The following is an 18,946-nucleotide window of genomic DNA, read 5'->3' on the forward strand; positions in this document are numbered from 1 at the left end:
AAAATAGCTGCTACTCCACCACCTCGTCCGCTGTCTCAAGGTATATGAGTACAAAAATGACTGGGAGGAGTGGATTCATTGAAACTAACATATTAATCTTGACACAGCCAGGTATCAAATCATTCACTAAAAGAGATTTGGATGCTAAGGACCTAATGTTCAAAAGTCCGCAGTGAATCTTCTGGTTTTTTAGCAAAATCATATTCGTAGTCTTGATTCTGATGAGATTTTGACGATTTACGCCGTTTGGATGACTTATAAAAACGGGTCTGGGCCGGGGACAGACACAGTACCTATAGTATAACTACAGTTCGATTCAGAATTACAGCTATAGTGACTGGGAGACAGATCTAAGGGAGGCGCAGAGAAGCGTGTAAGACTGCAGCTCTGCCTCCTGGTCTGATCTCTATCATCTGCATGTATCTTTTGCCTAACACTTACACCAAAAATTGATAAAAATGGTGACCAAGTCCTCTACCTAGCCAAGAAGAGTCAACACCTTCTCTTCACAAGACGACTGGACAATGGACGTGCAAGGCCACCCTCAGGTAAACATGAACAGTTGAACAAACCTAAACCTTTCTTAGGAATTGTACATCTTCTGATAATACTGCTCCTGGCTGGTGATGTTGAAATAAATCCTGGACCTTCAATGAACTTAAACCACCTGGATGCTAAACCTTCACAGCTAACTGGGCTACAACCACAGCTAGCAGGGCTACAACCACAGCCAGCCTGGCTACAATCACATCTAATTGGGCTACAACGACAGCCAGCTGGGCTACAACCACAGCTAACTGGGCTACAACCACAGCTAGCAGGGCTACAACCAAAGCCAGCCGGGCTACAACAACAGCTAGCCAGGCTACAACCACAGCTAATTGGGCTACAACCACAGCTAACTGGGCTACAACCTCAGCCAGCCAGGCTTCAACCACAGCTAATTGGGCTACAACCACAGCTAATTGGGCTACAACCTCAGCCAGCCAGGCTTCAACCACAGCTAATTGGGCTACAACCACAGCTAATTGGGCTACAACCACAGCCAGCCGGGCTTCAACCACAGCTAATTGGGCTACAACTACAGCTAACTGGGCTACAACTACAGCTAACTGGGCTACAACCACAGCTAGCAGGGCTACATCCACAGTTAGCATGGCTACAACCACAGCTAGCAGGGCTACATCCACAGCTAGCAGGGCTGCATCCACAGCTAGCAGGGCTACAACCACAGCTAACTGGGCAACAACCTCAGCCAGCCAGGCTACAACCACAGCCAGCCGGGCTACAACCACAACTGGCAGGGCTGCAACCACAGCTAGCAGATTCACGCCACCAGCAGTGCAAGGATATCAAACTGAGGAACCCAGTAATGAAACAGCATCGCGCTACAAAATTATTTCAAACACTCTATCAAGCTAAAACAGTCTGGGATCCAAAGTGCAAGCCCGTGGCTTATTTGGGGGACACTTAAACATCAGGAGCATGACTCAAAAACGGGAACAACTACAACATATATTAGGCAATTCTAATGTTGACTTTTTAGGACTGACAGAAACATGGCTCACTCGCTCCTCTCCAGAAGCTGTAATAAATATACCTGGATACAACACCTTTAGAAGAGACAGGGTTAAGGGCAGGGGTGGGGGGGTTCTCTTATACATTAAAAACACCTTAAAATGTGAGCAAATTGAATGGCCTAGTGAAGTTGGACTTGAATGTATGTGTGTGACTATTTCTCTTTCATCTGAAAAGTCATTTATTGTAATTTGTATTTACTGGAAGCCATCTGCAAAGATAGATTTTTATGATCAACTGGAACTTCTTCTGGACTATTGTAACTTAGACAAAGAGTTGATTATCATGGGTGACTTGAATATTAACTGGGATGATAAGAAGGATAGAACAAATCTCAAGCAAATTACTGGCCAATTTAATCTTAAACAAATAATAGATAAACCCACCAGAATAACTCCTCGTTCCTCAACCAGAATAGAATTATTATTTACAAATCATCTTGAAAGAATTAAAAAAAAACTACAATCTACAAACAGGAATCTCAGATCATAATATAATTTTGTTCTCACGAAAACTCTCAAAAACAAGATTTCCCAACTCATACACAACTAGAAGTTGTCATGAGTTCATTCCACAAAACCAAATTCTTCCAAAGTCTGGACGCAGCTCTCAAAGAGAGTGACTGGAGTGAAACTCTCATGAGTGAAAATATAGAAAATGGTTGTGATGTATATTTGGTTTAAAACTAAATGAAATAATGTCACCATTTCTGAGAAAGGGAAAACAAAAAAAATATAAAAGGAATCCACTGCCCTGGATAGATGAAGAATGCATACAACTAATGAAAGACAGAGATATGTTGCTTAAAAAAGCATTAAAATCAGGTCTGACCACAGACAAACAGAGATTTACTTCAATTAGAAATAAAGTAATAAGCACAATGCGGAGGGCGAAGGCAAATTTCTTCATGACCATTATTGAAGATGCAAAAGGAAATAACAAAGTTATATGGCAAAATATTAATAAACTAATTGGTGGGTAACCTAAAAATGGCACTGATAATTTTGAAATAGAACTTAACGTACCTGTGCAAAATCCCTCAACTATAGCCACTGAAATGAACAAATACTTTATAAATTCGGTTAACGAGATAACACAACAGTTCACCCCCCCCAACTGTATACATAACCTTCCTAATTCCAATTATGCGGCTTTTAAGATAGCGGAAATATCTGAAGTAGAGGTGATGAATATTATTAAATCCCTCAAACGGTCAAAATCCAAAGATGTGTCTGGACTCGACACACATTTTTTAAAATTGTATAAAGAATCATTAATTTTACCAATTACACATTTGCTTAATTTATCCTTTAAACAAAGTGTAGTGCCCTCAGCGTGGAAGCTTGCTGTTATCATCCCAATTTTTAAATCTGGTGATAAAACAGAAATGGCAAATTACCGACCTATCAGTATTCTACCCGTAATCTCCAAAATAGCAGAGAAGTGGCCACACACCCCTGCATCCGATACGGTTTGGTTTTCGTAACCAACATTCTATAGAGTCTGCAAACTGCATTTTTGTTGAAAAAAATCAAAAGCCTTCTTGATAGGAATGTCCGTGTAGGTGCTGTATTCCTGGACCTCAAGAAGCTTTTGATACCGTCAACCATAGTGTTCTTATGTCAAAATTAACTTGTTACAATTTTTCCCAGGAAGCTCTACTCTGGTTTGAATCATACTTATCAATTAGAAAACAATGCGTGTCCATCTCTGGCACCAAATCCTCTTACCTTGACTGTCCAACAGGGGTCCCACAAGGCAGTATTTTGGGACCTATTTTATTTACTATTTTTATAAATGACCTTCCGGAAGTGTGTAAAAATGTAAACATTCAAATATATGCTGACGATGCCGTTGTTTTTACATAGGGCAGAAATACCCATGAAGTTTCACAAATTTTAACAACAGCCATGACCCAAATGCAAAGCTGGGTCAAAGATTCATGTCTTCAATTAAACGCAAAGAAAACGGTCTGCATGATGTTCACTAAGCAGCCAACCAGCCTTCAGCAGCCTGGCGTTTACCTGGAAGGTGTAGAGCTTAGTCTAGCTCATGAGTTGAAATATTTAGGCGTAACATTGGACCCAACATTAACATTTAAAAAACACATCAAACAATTAACAAAGACGGTAAATTTTAATATAAACAGTTTTAGACAGATAAGATCCTTCATGACTATCAATGCTGCTCGAATGTTTTTACACTCAATGATTTTTTCACATATTGAATACTGTATAACCGCATGGTCACTTTCTGCTGGCACAACATTTAAACCAATACAATCTCTTTTTAAAAAGGCCATAAAAATCTTTGACAAAAAGCCATTTTCATTTCACCATTGCACTGTTTTAGATAAACATAATTTACTAAATTTTCATGATTTTGTCCATTTTAAAAATGCATGTTTTATATATAAAACTTTGCACGGACTTGCTCCTCTTCCTTTGAAGGACTTTATAAAGCTGAAGTCTGCCAGTGGGATCGGCAACAGGGCCACAGCCCGAGGAGACTGTGAGGTCCCATACAGACGCACTACATTCGGACAAACTGTTCTGTCAGTCAAAGGAACTGAATATTGGAATATTCTCCCACTCACAATAAGAGACTCACAAACATATGCAACCTTCAAAACGCAACTCAAACAGTGGATAAAAGAAAACCAAATCTGTGACCACCTTTAAACTCTATTATTGTCTTGTGTCACTCGTGCCTTTGTATTTGTATTTTATCTTTCTCTGTTACCTGCCTAGGGACAACAGATGGAAACTAGCACTTCTGCTATAATTTTTTACATTTTTACAGCTGTAATTGTTACAGCTGTTTAATAATATGCACTGTCCCTAACAAATACATTTAAAAAAAATATATTCCTTAAAGACTCAAACTGGGAAAACTTGTGTTTTCCGTGTAAGTCTTTAAAGTTATGACATTTTCACAGAAAATAACATCTTAATGATACTTTATTGCTAGTAGTAATTAAATAAATACTCATTGGAGACAGCAGGGAAAATGTATACATGACATGCACACAAACTTGATGCCATCCCTGCATGCAATAAAAGAAAAAGAATCACAGGTATTTACATGATTAAGCAGTTAAAAGGTCAAATGTGATTTAGTTAGACTTTAAATACTCTTAAAATGTGACAATTGATTCTGCACTGTGACTTCTTAAGACATGAAATGTTGAATATGTTTTTTTAATTTTGTTAATAATAGTAATTCTGAAGTTACAGAAGTGTCCACTAGAGTGGACATCATGCAACTCTATAATGCAAAACATTTGTATTTATTTATCTTGTAGTGCATAAACAACGATCAGAATTCTTCCCCTTTCAAAATCACATTTCCAGTTTTCACATGTCAATTGGGGTGGAGAGATCCATTTAAATTTAAGTTTTGAATATAATAATATAAAGTCTTTGAGTTTTTGAGTGTTCCTGTTGAAAAAAGGAAAAACATGTTTGATGAGCTAAAACTGATTGGTGAGCTCAGTTTTTTCCTAAAGGATGCCTGAACAGCATTTAATGGGAGAAAATCAATTCATGAAGAGTACCAAAACCATCACAACATCAGTTAGTTTCATGTTTCTGTTTATGATGCTATAAACAGAAACTCCTCAACTCAAGTGGGTATAAGACTTTATTCCATTCTTTATGCTTAGTGGAAAATGTCCTGAACTGTAAATATATAAAGAAATCAGTGTTAGGAAGTGTGAATTCCTATTTAACTGTTCAAATTTTAGACTTCTATCCCTGTGGAGTTGCTGTAGCTTAGTGAGTTCATATTCTGATCATTTCCTAAATCCTGCATCTGTATGGAAGGGAGTAAAACGCTTTATGAATTCAATGTAAGTTAGTTCCGAGATTGCAAACCAAAAGATGCTTTTACTTTCGTCCACATATTCGGTGTGACTCTGGTCCATTTAACCATTTGAATGTCCCCTAATGGGACGTCTATGAAAGCTAAGGCCTGTTGGGGAGTAACAAAAACTTTTTTCAATGCTGAGCCAGAGTGTGTCTGACGGCCAAATTCCACCAGCTTCCACTGTCTCAGCTCGGCCAGTCCGGAGCAATCCGTAGCAGTTACACAAGGCTGCTATTTTTGCCAGATGCCGGAGCACGGTGCATCAATTAACCACAGAAAAGACTGGGAGGGGAAGTCATTTTCCATTTAATAATAAATTGTACTTAAATTTGATGGTGAAGACATGTTTGAAACAGTTGGGACAGTGGCAACAAAATAGTATAAAAGTTGTAAAATGCTTTAAATAACAGCTGATGGAACATCTTACAGTTAATAAGGTTAACAGGAAACAGGCGAGTAACATTTCTAGGTATGAAAAGAGCATTGCAGAGTGGCTTGTCTTTGTGAAGTCAAGATGCGGTCAATGTTTTCTTGTCCACTGACATCCACATATTAAATCCCTTGCAATCCTGTAACTTTTTTTCTTGTGTAGAGATCATGGCAGTATATTTGAAAAATCTTCCATCCTCTTTTAGTTTAAATTAGTCCATTTGTTTGATACATCGTTGTAACCATCCTTCTTTTTTTCGACCCCTTGCCAGATTAACTTTTCATCTTCCTCAAGAAAGTGTTGGGGTTGTATCAAGTCAACTTTGGTTATATTCTTTAATTATATAGAATTATTAATAATTTAATAACAATATCATTAAACTATGTTTAATCTCGTTTGGGGCACCACCCTGTAATCAGGGAAATATAACCAAAATATCACTCAGATCAGTCTCAAATTAGTTACTTAATTACTAATATTATTAATAATTAATATCTATATTTAATAAATTGAAGGCATGAAATCCGTACACAAAGCCCTCACACCCAGCTTATATCACAATGTAAATACACCAGTAATCACAAACAACTGCTCTCTTAAAATTATAACAGAATTTATTTAAACAAAGCAACATCAACCCAAAATCGATGAACTTAATAAAAAAAAAGAACTATTATAAATTAATCTAAGCAAACAAACATTATCATGCAAGGCCTGTGGAAGGGGTGTAAAAGTGTAGTTGTGTGTGTGTGTGTGTGTGTGTGTGTGTGTGTGTGTGTGTTCAGCGGTGGGTACACTGGTCGTTCTGATGGGAAGCTAGCACAGCGGTGAATAAAACACACAGTTAGGCGAACACAGCAGTTCAGCAACAATAAAAGAAATGTAGCAGCTAACAACAGATAACAGGACAATTATCAGTTGTTACCATAACAAACACTTAAACTATTTCTGCCCCAACAAAAGCCTCTTACACTGGGATCACTTTCCTGGTGATTGTTGCAAGGTTGATCTTCAATGGTAAGATGAGCTTATATAGCACTTTTCTAGTCTTCCGACTACACTACACTTTTACACCGCCTAATCCCATTCATACACCGCCGCTGAAGCAGAAGGAGCAATTCAGGGTTAAGTGTCTTGCCCAAGGACACATCAGACATGTTGCTCAACCCTCGACCTTCCGGTTGAGAGGCGACGACTCTACCAACTGAGCCACAGCTGCCCTGGCTATTCTGTTCAACAGATTTGGGCAGCTTTTCCGTGGCAGATGAAGAGGGAAATGGCAGCAGGAGTCAATGCAATATTGTATTTCTGGTTTCAGGAGGCGATTTCCTTGTGTTTTCTTGTGATGGATTAATACTGGGTCTTTTGAGATAACAAAGAGCAAGGCCTTTAACCTACTATTTGGTAAATTGTCTTGAGATAACATTTGGTATGAATTAGCTCTATACAAATAAAGATTAATTGATTGATATATTAACTCTCTCTCTGAACAAATGCACATCTATTAGCCCTATTTGGTGCATATGTAGGACAAGAGAATGTCAATCATATTCTTAACAATAGGACGGCCTGGGTGAATGTTGTGAGGCAGGTGGTGGGCCAGAGTCATCTCCCAAGCGTCCACTAGTCGAACATTAAATCCTTTGAACACAGCTCTTAGCACCTTGTCCAGCTGTAGTGTGTACCAGTCACTGTAGTTTAACGATTCAGAAGGTGTTAAACCTCTGAGGTTTGCAGTCCTGATGACCACCAGCGTGTCTGGAGCCCTGTTCAACAGACGAATCACCGCCCTGCGGATGCTCTGAAGTCGTCTGATGTAGAGCTCAATTGGGAAAGGGCTGAAGTGGGCCCAGATGCTAAAAACTACAACTGTGTTGGTGCCACCTACCAACCCGTCAATTTCATTTGCAATGTAACGCAGCTCACTGGTTGGGACGTAGATAAAACTAAGAGGAGGACCATGGACACGGTATGTTACCAAGATGTTTTTTGCATTGTCCCATATCATGTAAGGTCCAGTTTGCTTCGGACTATTCTGGTTAATCTCCTTAGCATCTGAAAGTATGACAGAAGGAACAAGTTTAGCTGTTATATAAATAATAAACTTTCAGCTGAAATTACTGTGAATCAACTACCTGGAAGTGAAGCATCAAGGTACTCAAACCACTGCCTGACGGTGGAGTCTCCATACATGTGGACCACCTTTCCTTTCAGACACTGGCTGATGGCAGAGGAGTTGTTGAATTGGTGGACTTTGGTGCCACCTAGTGATCGCCACACACCCTGGTAGTAATACCCAGAGAGTCCAGACTTCCCTTTGCCTTGATCGACCTCAGGTTGCCCTAAAACATATTGATCAAGCTTTTGGTTATTAAAGTCATTGTTTTATCATGTATTGTTAACAGATCCCATAAAAAGACCAAAACATGGTCTCTCCTTTACCTTGCTTATTTCACTTGAGACAACATCATAATATAACACAAAAAAGTATTCATTCAAATTTTTACAAAAGACTCAGTTTTAGCTTTTTTCCAGTGCAGATAAGTGTATTTATTGGATTTGTCTGAGCAGCAGAAAAATATGCATTAAAGTGCTCAGCAGGACAGTGTATGTCTCGAATGCACATGTTTATTGTGGTTAAGGTAAATGTTACCAAATTCATTTTATAAGAAAATGTTGATTATTGAAAGCTAAATTTTTACAGATGTTAATTAGTTTAGTATTTTTAAAGGGGACATTTTATGACAAATCCATTTGTACAGTGTTTTTGAACATATATTTGGGTAACCTGAGAGTCTACTGACCCACAAAATATGAAATAAATCCATCCCGTCCTTTGTTTGTAGTCTGCATAAGTCTTACAAGACAGAGAATAATGCTCCGTTTCAAATTTTCTCAGCTTGTGATGTCAAAAGCTGGATTCTGGTAAAAAAAAAAGAATACCCTCCCTACCCCTGATATCTCCACCCATGGACTCCATCCCCAGCCTAGAACAAAACTTTTGCGCAGGTCTGCCATTTTAAGTCTTTCTACAGAGGATTGATGTCTACCAGGAAAACTCAAGACGGCTCATTGCATTTAAAGAGACACACACACCAAACCGGAGCGTTCTGAGAGAGCTGGTTTATACAGGGTCACAAACCTCCTCTGGTGCTTGATTCATGTTATATTTTGACCGAAGCACAGCACAGATGTTTCATTTAGACCACAGGGGACTGTTTGAAAAGGGCTATAATATGTCCTCTTTAATAGTACTTAAAATAAATCTTGTTTTGAGCGTAAATGAAATAAATGCTTGCAGCTCTATCTCAGTTTTGTAGATAGAATCTGGTTAGTTTATTTATTTTTTCTTTATATGGGATATCTTTTCTACAAGGCAAAGAGATAAACAGCTATTGTCACTTTATTTTTTTATTGTGTAGTACTTCATTCCGCCAATGCTCTGGCTGGAATACAAAGAGGAAGGTTTTATTTATTTTTACCAAACCATTTTTATTTTCAAGTTCACATGGATATCTTTAAAATATCTCTCTGGTGAAAGTCGAAAAGTTGTGCTTTACCTTTCATTGGAGGCAGCACCATGACATTGGCCGGTCCTGAAGAGTGAATGAAGACTTTCAGGTTGACTTTGCTGGGGGGAAAAAACTCCCATTATTAAGAATCTTCTAAACACACTACATTATGTAAATGTCAAACGTGATTTAACAAATGGTAACACTTTAGTTTTATTAAATTACTCTGCCTCCATATTTGGACTGAAAATATACACTTCATAGTTTTGTTGATGAGTGTCAACTTTAATTGTTCAGATTAAGTATTTTGGTAGGTATTATCTTACACTATAAACATCTTAAGATTTCATCTTTCCCACCTGTAGTTACAAACACAACATTTTCCAGCAGGTGACACATACTATATACTTACAGTCATTACAAAACTAGATGCAACTTTTCTACTGCTGTGCTCCCTCACCTTTGGAAAAGCTTCTCCTCTTTGTCCTTGAGTCTTACATTGAATCCGTCTCTCATGTGGTTAATCCTGTCATCACAGCTCAGCTTCTTTGGCTTGTAGCAGAACCACGGCTCGCCTGTACGGAGGTCAGTGTAGTTGCACTGTGGCTGGTTGGTTTGACGTAGGCAAACATTACAGGAGGTAGTTTCAGAGATTGAACCTGAGCGGAAGAGGCTTTTAAAGAGAACCCTTTCAGGATGTTCTCTATTCAGCCTGTGCAGAACTGTGACAGCCTCACTTGAGTGGACAAGCGTCACCTGATAAAACAAAACACAAGAGCTTTAAAGGTATAGCATACACCCTTTGCATGCTATTTTTTATGTGTATAATTTGATTGTTAAAACAATGTTTTCAAGATAATTAATTTCTATTTTTGGTGTCAGCTGACTGAAGTTAATAATTTATTTAATGTAAACGATAAGATTGAAGGAAATGGTAAACTCTCTACTAGCTGGAAAGTTGAACTTAAAGTCATATTTTTTCACCTGTCTCGCCTTTAGTAGATAGGACAGATGACAACAGATAGGAAATGTTGGGAGGATGTAGAGGGGGATGACATTCGGCAATGAGCCAAGGTCACATTCCCCCCCAGGCTGCTACAAAGAGGACCATCTCCTCTGTAAAGGGGGCATGTGTATAACTGCTCGGCTATCAGGAGCCCGGTATAACTTTTTTTTCTTACCACTGTAGGCAGCCATCTTCTCAAACAATAGATTTGCCTGTTTTCTATCAAACAATTCATAACCTACCTTAGTATCAATTTCAACTTATTAGTACTTTTAATGCAGTTCTGAAAGCGTCTTGTACTTTAAATCAATATCCTGAGTGTGTGCATAAATAAATCACCCTGACGTATTGCCAGTCAGTGTTTCGCCTTACTATGGTAGTATTTTCTCTTCTTTGTCACTATGTCCACGTCCGTCATGTTTGCCTGTTTAAAATCGCGTCCAATCACTGAATTCCTTTCCATTCCTAAACACCTAATTCCTACACCCTGACATTGACTTGGGGAAACCCCCCCCCCCAAAAAAAACATTAAAATACAGGCATAGGACAGGGCCTCTGCAGGCACAGTCACCACCACACATGTATGCAGGTGGCAAGTATATATATTTATTTTTTAGAAAAAAGCTAGACTATCTTTGAGGAGTTAATACATGTAACTCTTATGGTGAATACATTTCCTCAATGTAAAGTAGTCCAGAAATGAGGAATACCATTTTGTACAAAACTGGTAAAGATGGGCATTTTAACACAGGAATCAATGGGGATTAAGTCATTAGAGTGTGTGACTAAACACACACACACACACACACACACACACAGTCAAAGGCACAAATACACTCATACACATGCAACACTATAAAATAATAAATGACACTTTTTTTTCATTATTAGAATATTTAATTGCTTATTATTACTTTTCATTACTATTATTATATTATTATGTGTTGTTAGTATATGCTTTGGTAATATATTTTACACATTAATGCCAATAAAGCTATTTTAATTGAATTGACTGCCTCAAGAGGTAAATAGAGGAACTGCAGTTTTTAAAACTTCCACAATGTCTTTTTTTTTAACTTTTTATGTTGTTGTTTGTTGGCAAAAGTAAGTCAGGGAAAATGGTTTAGATTCCATGAATTAAATGACCTACAGGACAATCACATTGCAATAGGTGATTCCTTTACCATCACTTGTTTTACAATACCATTTTAGTAGAAAGCCTTGAACTATACCTCAACATGTGCACTTCCTTCCCAGAGTAAAGGGAATACAGCAGAGTAGGAGCCATTAAGGTGATCCACCACTCGTCCAGCCACACCTGCTTCAAGTGCCCTGTTGTGCAACCGAGCAAGTAAGACATCTCCTCCAGACTTCTTGGGGTTACCTTGGAAGTCGTATATTTGTACCATAACTTCCAGCTGGTCTCCTACATGCCGGTCTACTCCGCCCCTCCCTGGGAGAATGGTGAAAATGCTGTGGGCGGGATCACTTGTCTGGTCAAATAAAAAAGGAGCTGGCAGAAGAGGAGTTTCAGGCCAAGCAATGGAGTCTAATAACATGCGTTCCTCCTTAGCATCTGCCAAGGACAGCGGCTCGAAGGTGCAGAAGTTGTCAGTGCGAGGAACAGTGCGAGGAACAGTGCGAGGAGCAGAGGTCACTTTCTTGAGGACGATGCCAAACTTTTCTTCATAATTTAGCTGGCAAGGGGTTAAAAAAAGAGAGATGGTGACAGAGAGGCATCAAACAAATTCCGTAAGATTAAATAAACTGAAGAAAGATGAGGGTAGTTTACATTTTTTGATCTTAAGTGCATGATTGACACGGCCTGCTCCATTCCACTTTTTCTAAGTTCCATTGCATAATGGTGGCACAACCAAATAACATGTTTTTTTTTCTTCAACTAGATTGTCTACCTCTGGCCACATTGCTAATTTGATGGAAGACATTTAAATAAACCAGGCCCTGGTTGGACACTCTTCACACTCCACTCTTCAAATGTGATTCTGTATGGCATCTTTCTATCAAACAAGGTATGCTTTAAAAATACAATACTGCACTATTGACTTTAGACCAGGTTTATATAAGTGATGGGTTAATCATGCACCAGAAATGGGCCTTAAACACAAATTCCAATATTTAAATTTCAAGAGGAACAGGGGTGAAGAAATTGGCCCGAGTACCTTGTTCAGTGTTTCCCCTAGGTTTACAGCGTTGGGGGGGTGGGGACAAGTCGACATGCCGACACAAACACTTGAAGGAATCTTGGTGTTCATGGGTTACTTTTAATGACAGCTTTCCTTTTCTATCGGAAAGGTCCTTAAATGACTTCTTTCCCTGATTTCCGACTCTATCCACTATCCTACAATACAGGCACAGAAAGCCCAAAAATAAATCTTCAAAAAAAAAAAAAAAAAAAGTTTTTAAAGATTGGGCTACTCTGCGATGCTCTTTTTGTACCCAATCATGTTACTCACTTTGAATCTGAAATGGTGTTTCAACCTTTAACAAATCATCATCAGAAGAAGGCCGGAACAGAACAGCATCTGCCCCCGGACCTAGCGGTATACCCTACAAAGTATGTAAGAAGTGCGAGATGCTCCTTACAAGGCTATGGAAGCTGTTGTGAGGATCTGGAAAAAAGGCAGTATTCCATCATGCTTGAAGAAAGCTGAGGGAACGCCCAAATTTCCCCTCTGGGAATCAATAAAGTACTATCCTAGCCTGTCTGTACAGAAAGGTGGGATACCAGGTGTCTGCGGATGCAGGTGCCTGGAACACACATCAGTCAAAATGATCCCGGAGGCCAAAGCAGGCAAGGACAACCTGACAGTGGTGTGGTATGATTTGGCAAACGCATATACGGATCATTTCATCATGCCTTCATCTACGCAGCATTAGACCACAACCACATCCCCGAGCACATCAATGAAATTATCACCAGCTACTTTGAGTCATCCAGTTACGGTTCCGAACAGACCAGTTGACAACTCTGTGATAAGACTTGGAAAAGGGTATTTTTACTGGCTGCACAACCTCCCTATAACAGCTGCAGGGAAAGATGTTTGAGGGCCAAGAATGGAGTTGGACATATGACAACCCCCAAAAAGAGGTTTTATGGATGACCTCCCAGTGACCACCACAACCCAAACAGATGGCGCCATGACAAGGTGCTCATGACACTAGCTAACACCTTGGAGCAGGAGAGACTCAAGAGACGCCATATTCAAAAGAAGCCAACATTGGGAAGAAGTCTACGACCTTGCCTTTGAAACAAAGAGTGCAAAATACCAAGACCTTTTGCAAGACTGTTGGGGAAAAGGTTGGCAGGCGTGGCTATTCCCAATCGAAGTCAGATGTAGAGGATTCCTGGCTCAGTCAGTGTCGAGGATTATCACAGCCATGGGTGTGACAGGAAAGGAGAGGAAGACTGCAGACCGCAGGATGGGGGAGGTGGCTGAGAGAGCCTCTTGTTTGTTGGAGAGAGGAGACAGTCAGGAGGAAGAGGGTAGAAACACCTGATGAAAGTTAGCCACAGTCTGTTGACATCAACTCTTCCTGACCAAGGCTACACTTACCACAGGTGAGTGAAGGACTTTTTAAGATCTGACCTCTATAATCACCTTCTATTGTTATTAGTAGTAAAGTAATAAAGTATTAGTAAAGTAATCCAACAGGATTAAAGCTATTGATATGATCATATTTTGTTGTTGTTTAAAAAAACAACAAGAACTGTGCTCAGATAATTCTTTAACTCAGGCGCCCCTAAAATAAATGTTACACATAGCACCCAATGTCCAAAAATTGGACACAGAAATTAAACAGCTAAAAATGATTACATGCTTTTATCAATTTCTAATCAAAGTTACTTCAATCTATTAACTAGCTTCTGCCCTAACCATAACTCTCATTTTCACACTTATAACCCTTTCACTACAACTTTGTATACACACCATCACCGATTTTTCAAAGGTAAATAAAAGTTATTTCCTGCACAATAAGTGCCAGATGGGAAATCATTTTCTGGATGCCAGTCTGGGACATGTCATTGATAACCAAAATGCGACACATAGCACCCAATGTCCAAAAAGTTGACACAATAATAAAATGATGAATAAATACTTTAAGCAATTTCTAATCAAAGTGACTTCAAGGTATGTAAAAAGACCATTGTTGTTTCGATATGATCACCAATATGTTAGTCATTATTATGATCCTATAAAGTCTTCCCCCCCCACCTAATTCCCAAACAAATAATATAGGATAACTTTGAACAAGAAATAAATCTGCGATCTTATTCTGACGTTCACATTTGGAAACCCTCTTCCCCTCGGCTGCACATTGAGATCCTGTCCATGAAAACCGCAAACATAAGCAGCGACAAGAGGCAACCCTGGCAAAGGCCAACGACCAGCATCATTCGCTCCAAAGCTTCCTGTGTTGTATATGTTTTCATGGTTTCAGGAGTGAAATGACCAGTACCACAAGGTGCATGTATTTATATGGCTGCAACTGAATCTGCATAAACGTGTAGAGGTTGTTTTCAAAACAAATTTTGCCTTTTCACGGTTTGCTCTGCAGGTGCATCTTTGATGCATTGTACATCTAAAAATCTGTGTTTAGTTCCCCATTCACAGAGTCCTTGACTGTATATTACATCACAAATATTTGCCGATTGTTTTAGAGTTGAGATTAAAGTCAAGGTGTCAAGGTTGCCTCTCTAAACTAAAATAAGGCTGAAGGAGAAACTCCGGGTGAAGTATGAGTGAAAACTCACGAGTTTTGCAGAAGTGTGAAAGCACTATAAGAAACATAATTCAGATTGAAAGTGAAAAAACAACCTGAGAAACATGACCCCTCCCACACACACAGGCACACAATACACACACACACACACAAACATACACGCACACACACCACAGACACACAAACTACAAAGAATTGGCAATATCATTTTTTTTACTCCATTTGCACACATGCATACACACATATGCACAGACACTAACTTAATTTTACACACATACATCACTCTGTGACAACCATATTTACATTCACATATCATTTTAGTCCAACTCATTTATTATTATGGGCTGTATGAGCTTCAACACTGTTCCTTGTGGTTACTAGAAAAAAATGTATTTGTGCTGTTGGGCTAAAATTGAAAAATGTGATAAAAAAAAAATGGTAAAATCTACAAATTTGAAGTATGGTCTACAGATTGATTGCCTATAACAACAAAACTTACGTTTCCATGCTACTACGGCCATAAGTTCAAAAATAATTATTATAGTGGGTTTAAATGGGTCCAAAAAGTGGACAGGGGTGACTAATGTTGCTTTTTTTGTTCTACAGAGCATTATAGACCTTTTATAACTGACCTTACTTTTGACCTTTTAACTACTCAATAAAGTAAAAATCTGTGATTCTTTTTCTGTTTCTTGAAGTTGATGTCTTTTGTAAGCAAGGTCGTGTTCAGACTTTTTGTGACAGGTGGCCCAAGGTGCAAATTATGCAGGGATGGCATCAAGTATGTGTGTATGTCATTAATGCATTCACAGCTTTTCACCCCATTATCTCATCCTCCAGTGATTCAAAGAATCACTGAGCAAAATGTTTTAAGCAACATAACCTTGAAATTGTGTTTATTTACAAATAAAAACCATGAATGTTGTGAAGAGTACATTGAAAGACACTGTTGAAAATAATCCCCTGTAATCATCAGCCCATCTTCAAAGTGTTGCCACTAATCCCAGTTCTCACCTGCAGCAGGTCCATGTTTCTTAGTACAAAGAACAACACAGTCAGAAGGAGAAGGATGACACAGGTCTTCAGAAGTTTCATGTTGACATGGTTACTCATAAATCCTTTTAGGCACATGGTGAGTCCTCCTCTGGTACTGGATGAAAACAACAAAAAGGGGAAACAGACTCTGTTAGGTTTATCATGAATCCTTCTAGAAGACACTGAAGTTAGTCACAGATTATTAACAGAAGTTTTATTTATTTTAAATGTTTGTACTGTCTTAAGTTGAGAGTACTTGCTGTTTGAATTCGACCCTGCTTTTATTTTGGTATAAAGTAAGGATCACCTTGTGGATCAGAAAAAGCCAACTCGTTACAGGTCAAAAACCAAATATAACAGCTAAAATGAACAGTAAGAATAGTGAAATGTTGATGTCAAACGGTGGATATTACATTTGACTTTTAAACTGAGCTGTCTACAATTGAAATGAGACATTCAAAGACGCAGCTGTGTTGTTCTTTCCATCACTGTGCCTACAGAGAGACACAACGGAGGCTTATCCACAGTGTGACCAAAGGGACAAAATATCATCAGATTGCATTCATTTGGGACCTCAATTAATCTAAAACAATTCACTTCTGCTGACAGCCCTAGTTCACACTAAGCATCAAATTGTCACAGTCAGGTGTGCTAATGTTACATGATCAGGAAATCTGATCTCATGAAGTAGGGAAGTAATTTGTGGAAAATAGGTTGCATGTAAGGTAGAGTTAGTTTCCCTTCAGGCACACAGTAATGCTTGCATGAAGGAAACATGTATTTAGCCTAAGTAAAGATTATTTTTAATTGGTACTATTTTCTTACTTTATACTTTAACACAATTACATTTCAGATTCTAATTCTGTTCCATTTATTCCTCAATGTTTTTTCTTCAGTTTCACTTGTTACTTTGTTGATTAAAAAAAATCAATTATTCTAAAAATCATGGTGTAATTTTAGATATTATATATTTAATTAACCTGATCAACTCTGTGACTCACATGTGTACGGTGGCCAGTAGGGGTCAAACGATCAGCAACTGATGAAACGACAAACATTTAGAAAAACGTGCAGCATCTACAGAAACGCTGCACATTCAAAAGCAAATGCAAACTACCACAACAAATGCAAAGGCTGAAACGCGCTGCAAAGACACAAATGCGCTGCAAATAGGCAAAACAACTGCATAATCATCAAACATGCTGCAAACACAGAAACGCTCCAAGTTCAGCCTTAAACGGAAGTGCTCCAGGCCTGTAGGGGCGCTGTGGAACTGTTTATTTACAGGAGAGAGTCAGAGAGACAGCTAGGATCAGAAAGTTATCTTTAGATAGGGGAAGTTGTATCGTTGAAACACACAGGATAACTTCAATGTTACTGAATAAAGAACATCATGTCTTACCTCAGTAGAGATCAATATGGAGAGAACACAGTGGTGAAATCTTAATGTGATGGTGATCAAATGATAAAAAGAAGTTCATCTCTGTGAGTTTTAGTACAATGATAGAATCCTTCACTAACATACAGACACTAACAGACAACCTGTCCTAACAAGAAGCATCAAGACGACACAAAAAGTCATTGGGTTTTCAGAGGGAGGGTTTCACTGCCATGAATGTTGCCGAAGATACAGGAACAGGAAGATACAGTTACTGATAGGAACATAAGCTTTATATATTCTCAAACCCTGCAGGCGGTATCCTGAATCAAACCAGTTTTACAGGTTTTTTTGTTCTCTAAAAAGGTTAGCATTGTTCTCGCCCAGGTTGCTACGCTGAGTTTCAACTGAATTTTCCAAACTGGACTCACTGAATGTGAAAAAAGAACAAACTCCAACCAAGAGGAAAGAGCCTTCAACTAGATTGGTAGTTGTTGTAGTTGCTGTAACATCCCTCCTAGATGCTCTGACAACAAGATACAAATTGTCATGAATGGTTGGAAAACAAGGAGAGGTGGACCCAAGTGCAGAATAAACTAAAAGTATTTAATAATCAAAAAAGGCAAACAAAAACTTGCTAGCAAAATCAAAAACTAAAAAATAAGGAGACACTAGTAGACTGACAACTACCACGAATCAATGAACTGACATGGAAGGAAAGAAACACAGAGACTAAATAGACACAGTGGTAATCAAACACAGGTGAGACTAATGACACAGGTGAAGACAATGAGGGCAATCACACTGGAGGGAAACACACAGAGGAAGGAATGAACACAAGACAAGAAACACTGAGGACAACTACAAAATAAATACATGAAACACTGAAGACACTGTAGAATGAAAAATTAAGAAACACTAGAACATAGAGGGAAACACCAGGGAAGAATGAGACCTAAAAGATAAAAACTATCTGAACTGTGAAAAACTAAACTAAACAGAACAAATCATGATACAAATGTGTTTTTGAGTAAAATTGCAAATACCTTTAATTATAAATATATATATATATGTACATCATATAATTGTGGATTTCTATTACATATATATATATATAACAATAATATTTGTGTGTGAAATATGTTTGTGAATCTTATTTTTTTGTATTTGTGGATTTGTTTTACATTTATATAGAACTATAAATATTTTGTGTGTGCATTGAAATACATTTGTGAATCTTTATGTATGCAATCATGAATATTGAGACTGATCTAACTCCATACTCATCTCTCTCTCTCTCTCTCTCTCTCTCCCTCTCTCTCTCTCTCTCTCTCTCTCTCTCTCTCTCTCTCTGAAGTTGATGTGATACTGCTCTCTTGATATTGCTGTGTCTTTTC

General features: G+C 38.4%; 3 protein-coding genes across 4 annotated transcripts in view; all 3 read right to left on the bottom strand.

The window, feature by feature from the left end:
• LOC110001769 (NXPE family member 3) overlaps positions 1-18,946 on the bottom strand; it is a 76,419-nt gene that overhangs the window by 56,044 nt on the left and 1,429 nt on the right. The gene's annotated exons all lie outside the window — the stretch shown is intronic.
• On the bottom strand, positions 6,472-7,982 carry LOC109980485 (NXPE family member 3-like; the record flags this gene model as incomplete). Its single annotated transcript, XM_065951638.1, has 1 exon — positions 6,472-7,982. A coding segment is annotated over one exon (597 nt), but the record flags the coding sequence as incomplete, so codon positions are not given.
• The window catches only part of LOC109978303 (NXPE family member 3-like), a 16,853-nt gene continuing 5,886 nt past the window's right edge, over positions 7,980-18,946 (bottom strand). The window contains exons 2-6 of the mRNA XM_065951339.1: positions 16,151-16,286; positions 11,626-12,090; positions 9,848-10,143; positions 9,436-9,506; positions 7,980-8,217 (exon numbers count right to left, since the gene is read on the bottom strand). Of these exons, the coding sequence (XP_065807411.1) occupies positions 8,003-8,217; positions 9,436-9,506; positions 9,848-10,143; positions 11,626-12,090; positions 16,151-16,267 (1,164 nt within the window). The 5' untranslated portion in view covers positions 16,268-16,286 and the 3' untranslated portion in view covers positions 7,980-8,002. The remainder of the gene's footprint in view (positions 8,218-9,435; positions 9,507-9,847; positions 10,144-11,625; positions 12,091-16,150; positions 16,287-18,946) is intronic.

The sequence above is a fragment of the Labrus bergylta genome, chromosome 23 (assembly GCF_963930695.1).
Source record: "Labrus bergylta chromosome 23, fLabBer1.1, whole genome shotgun sequence".
NCBI classification, from domain to species: domain Eukaryota; kingdom Metazoa; phylum Chordata; class Actinopteri; order Labriformes; family Labridae; genus Labrus; species Labrus bergylta.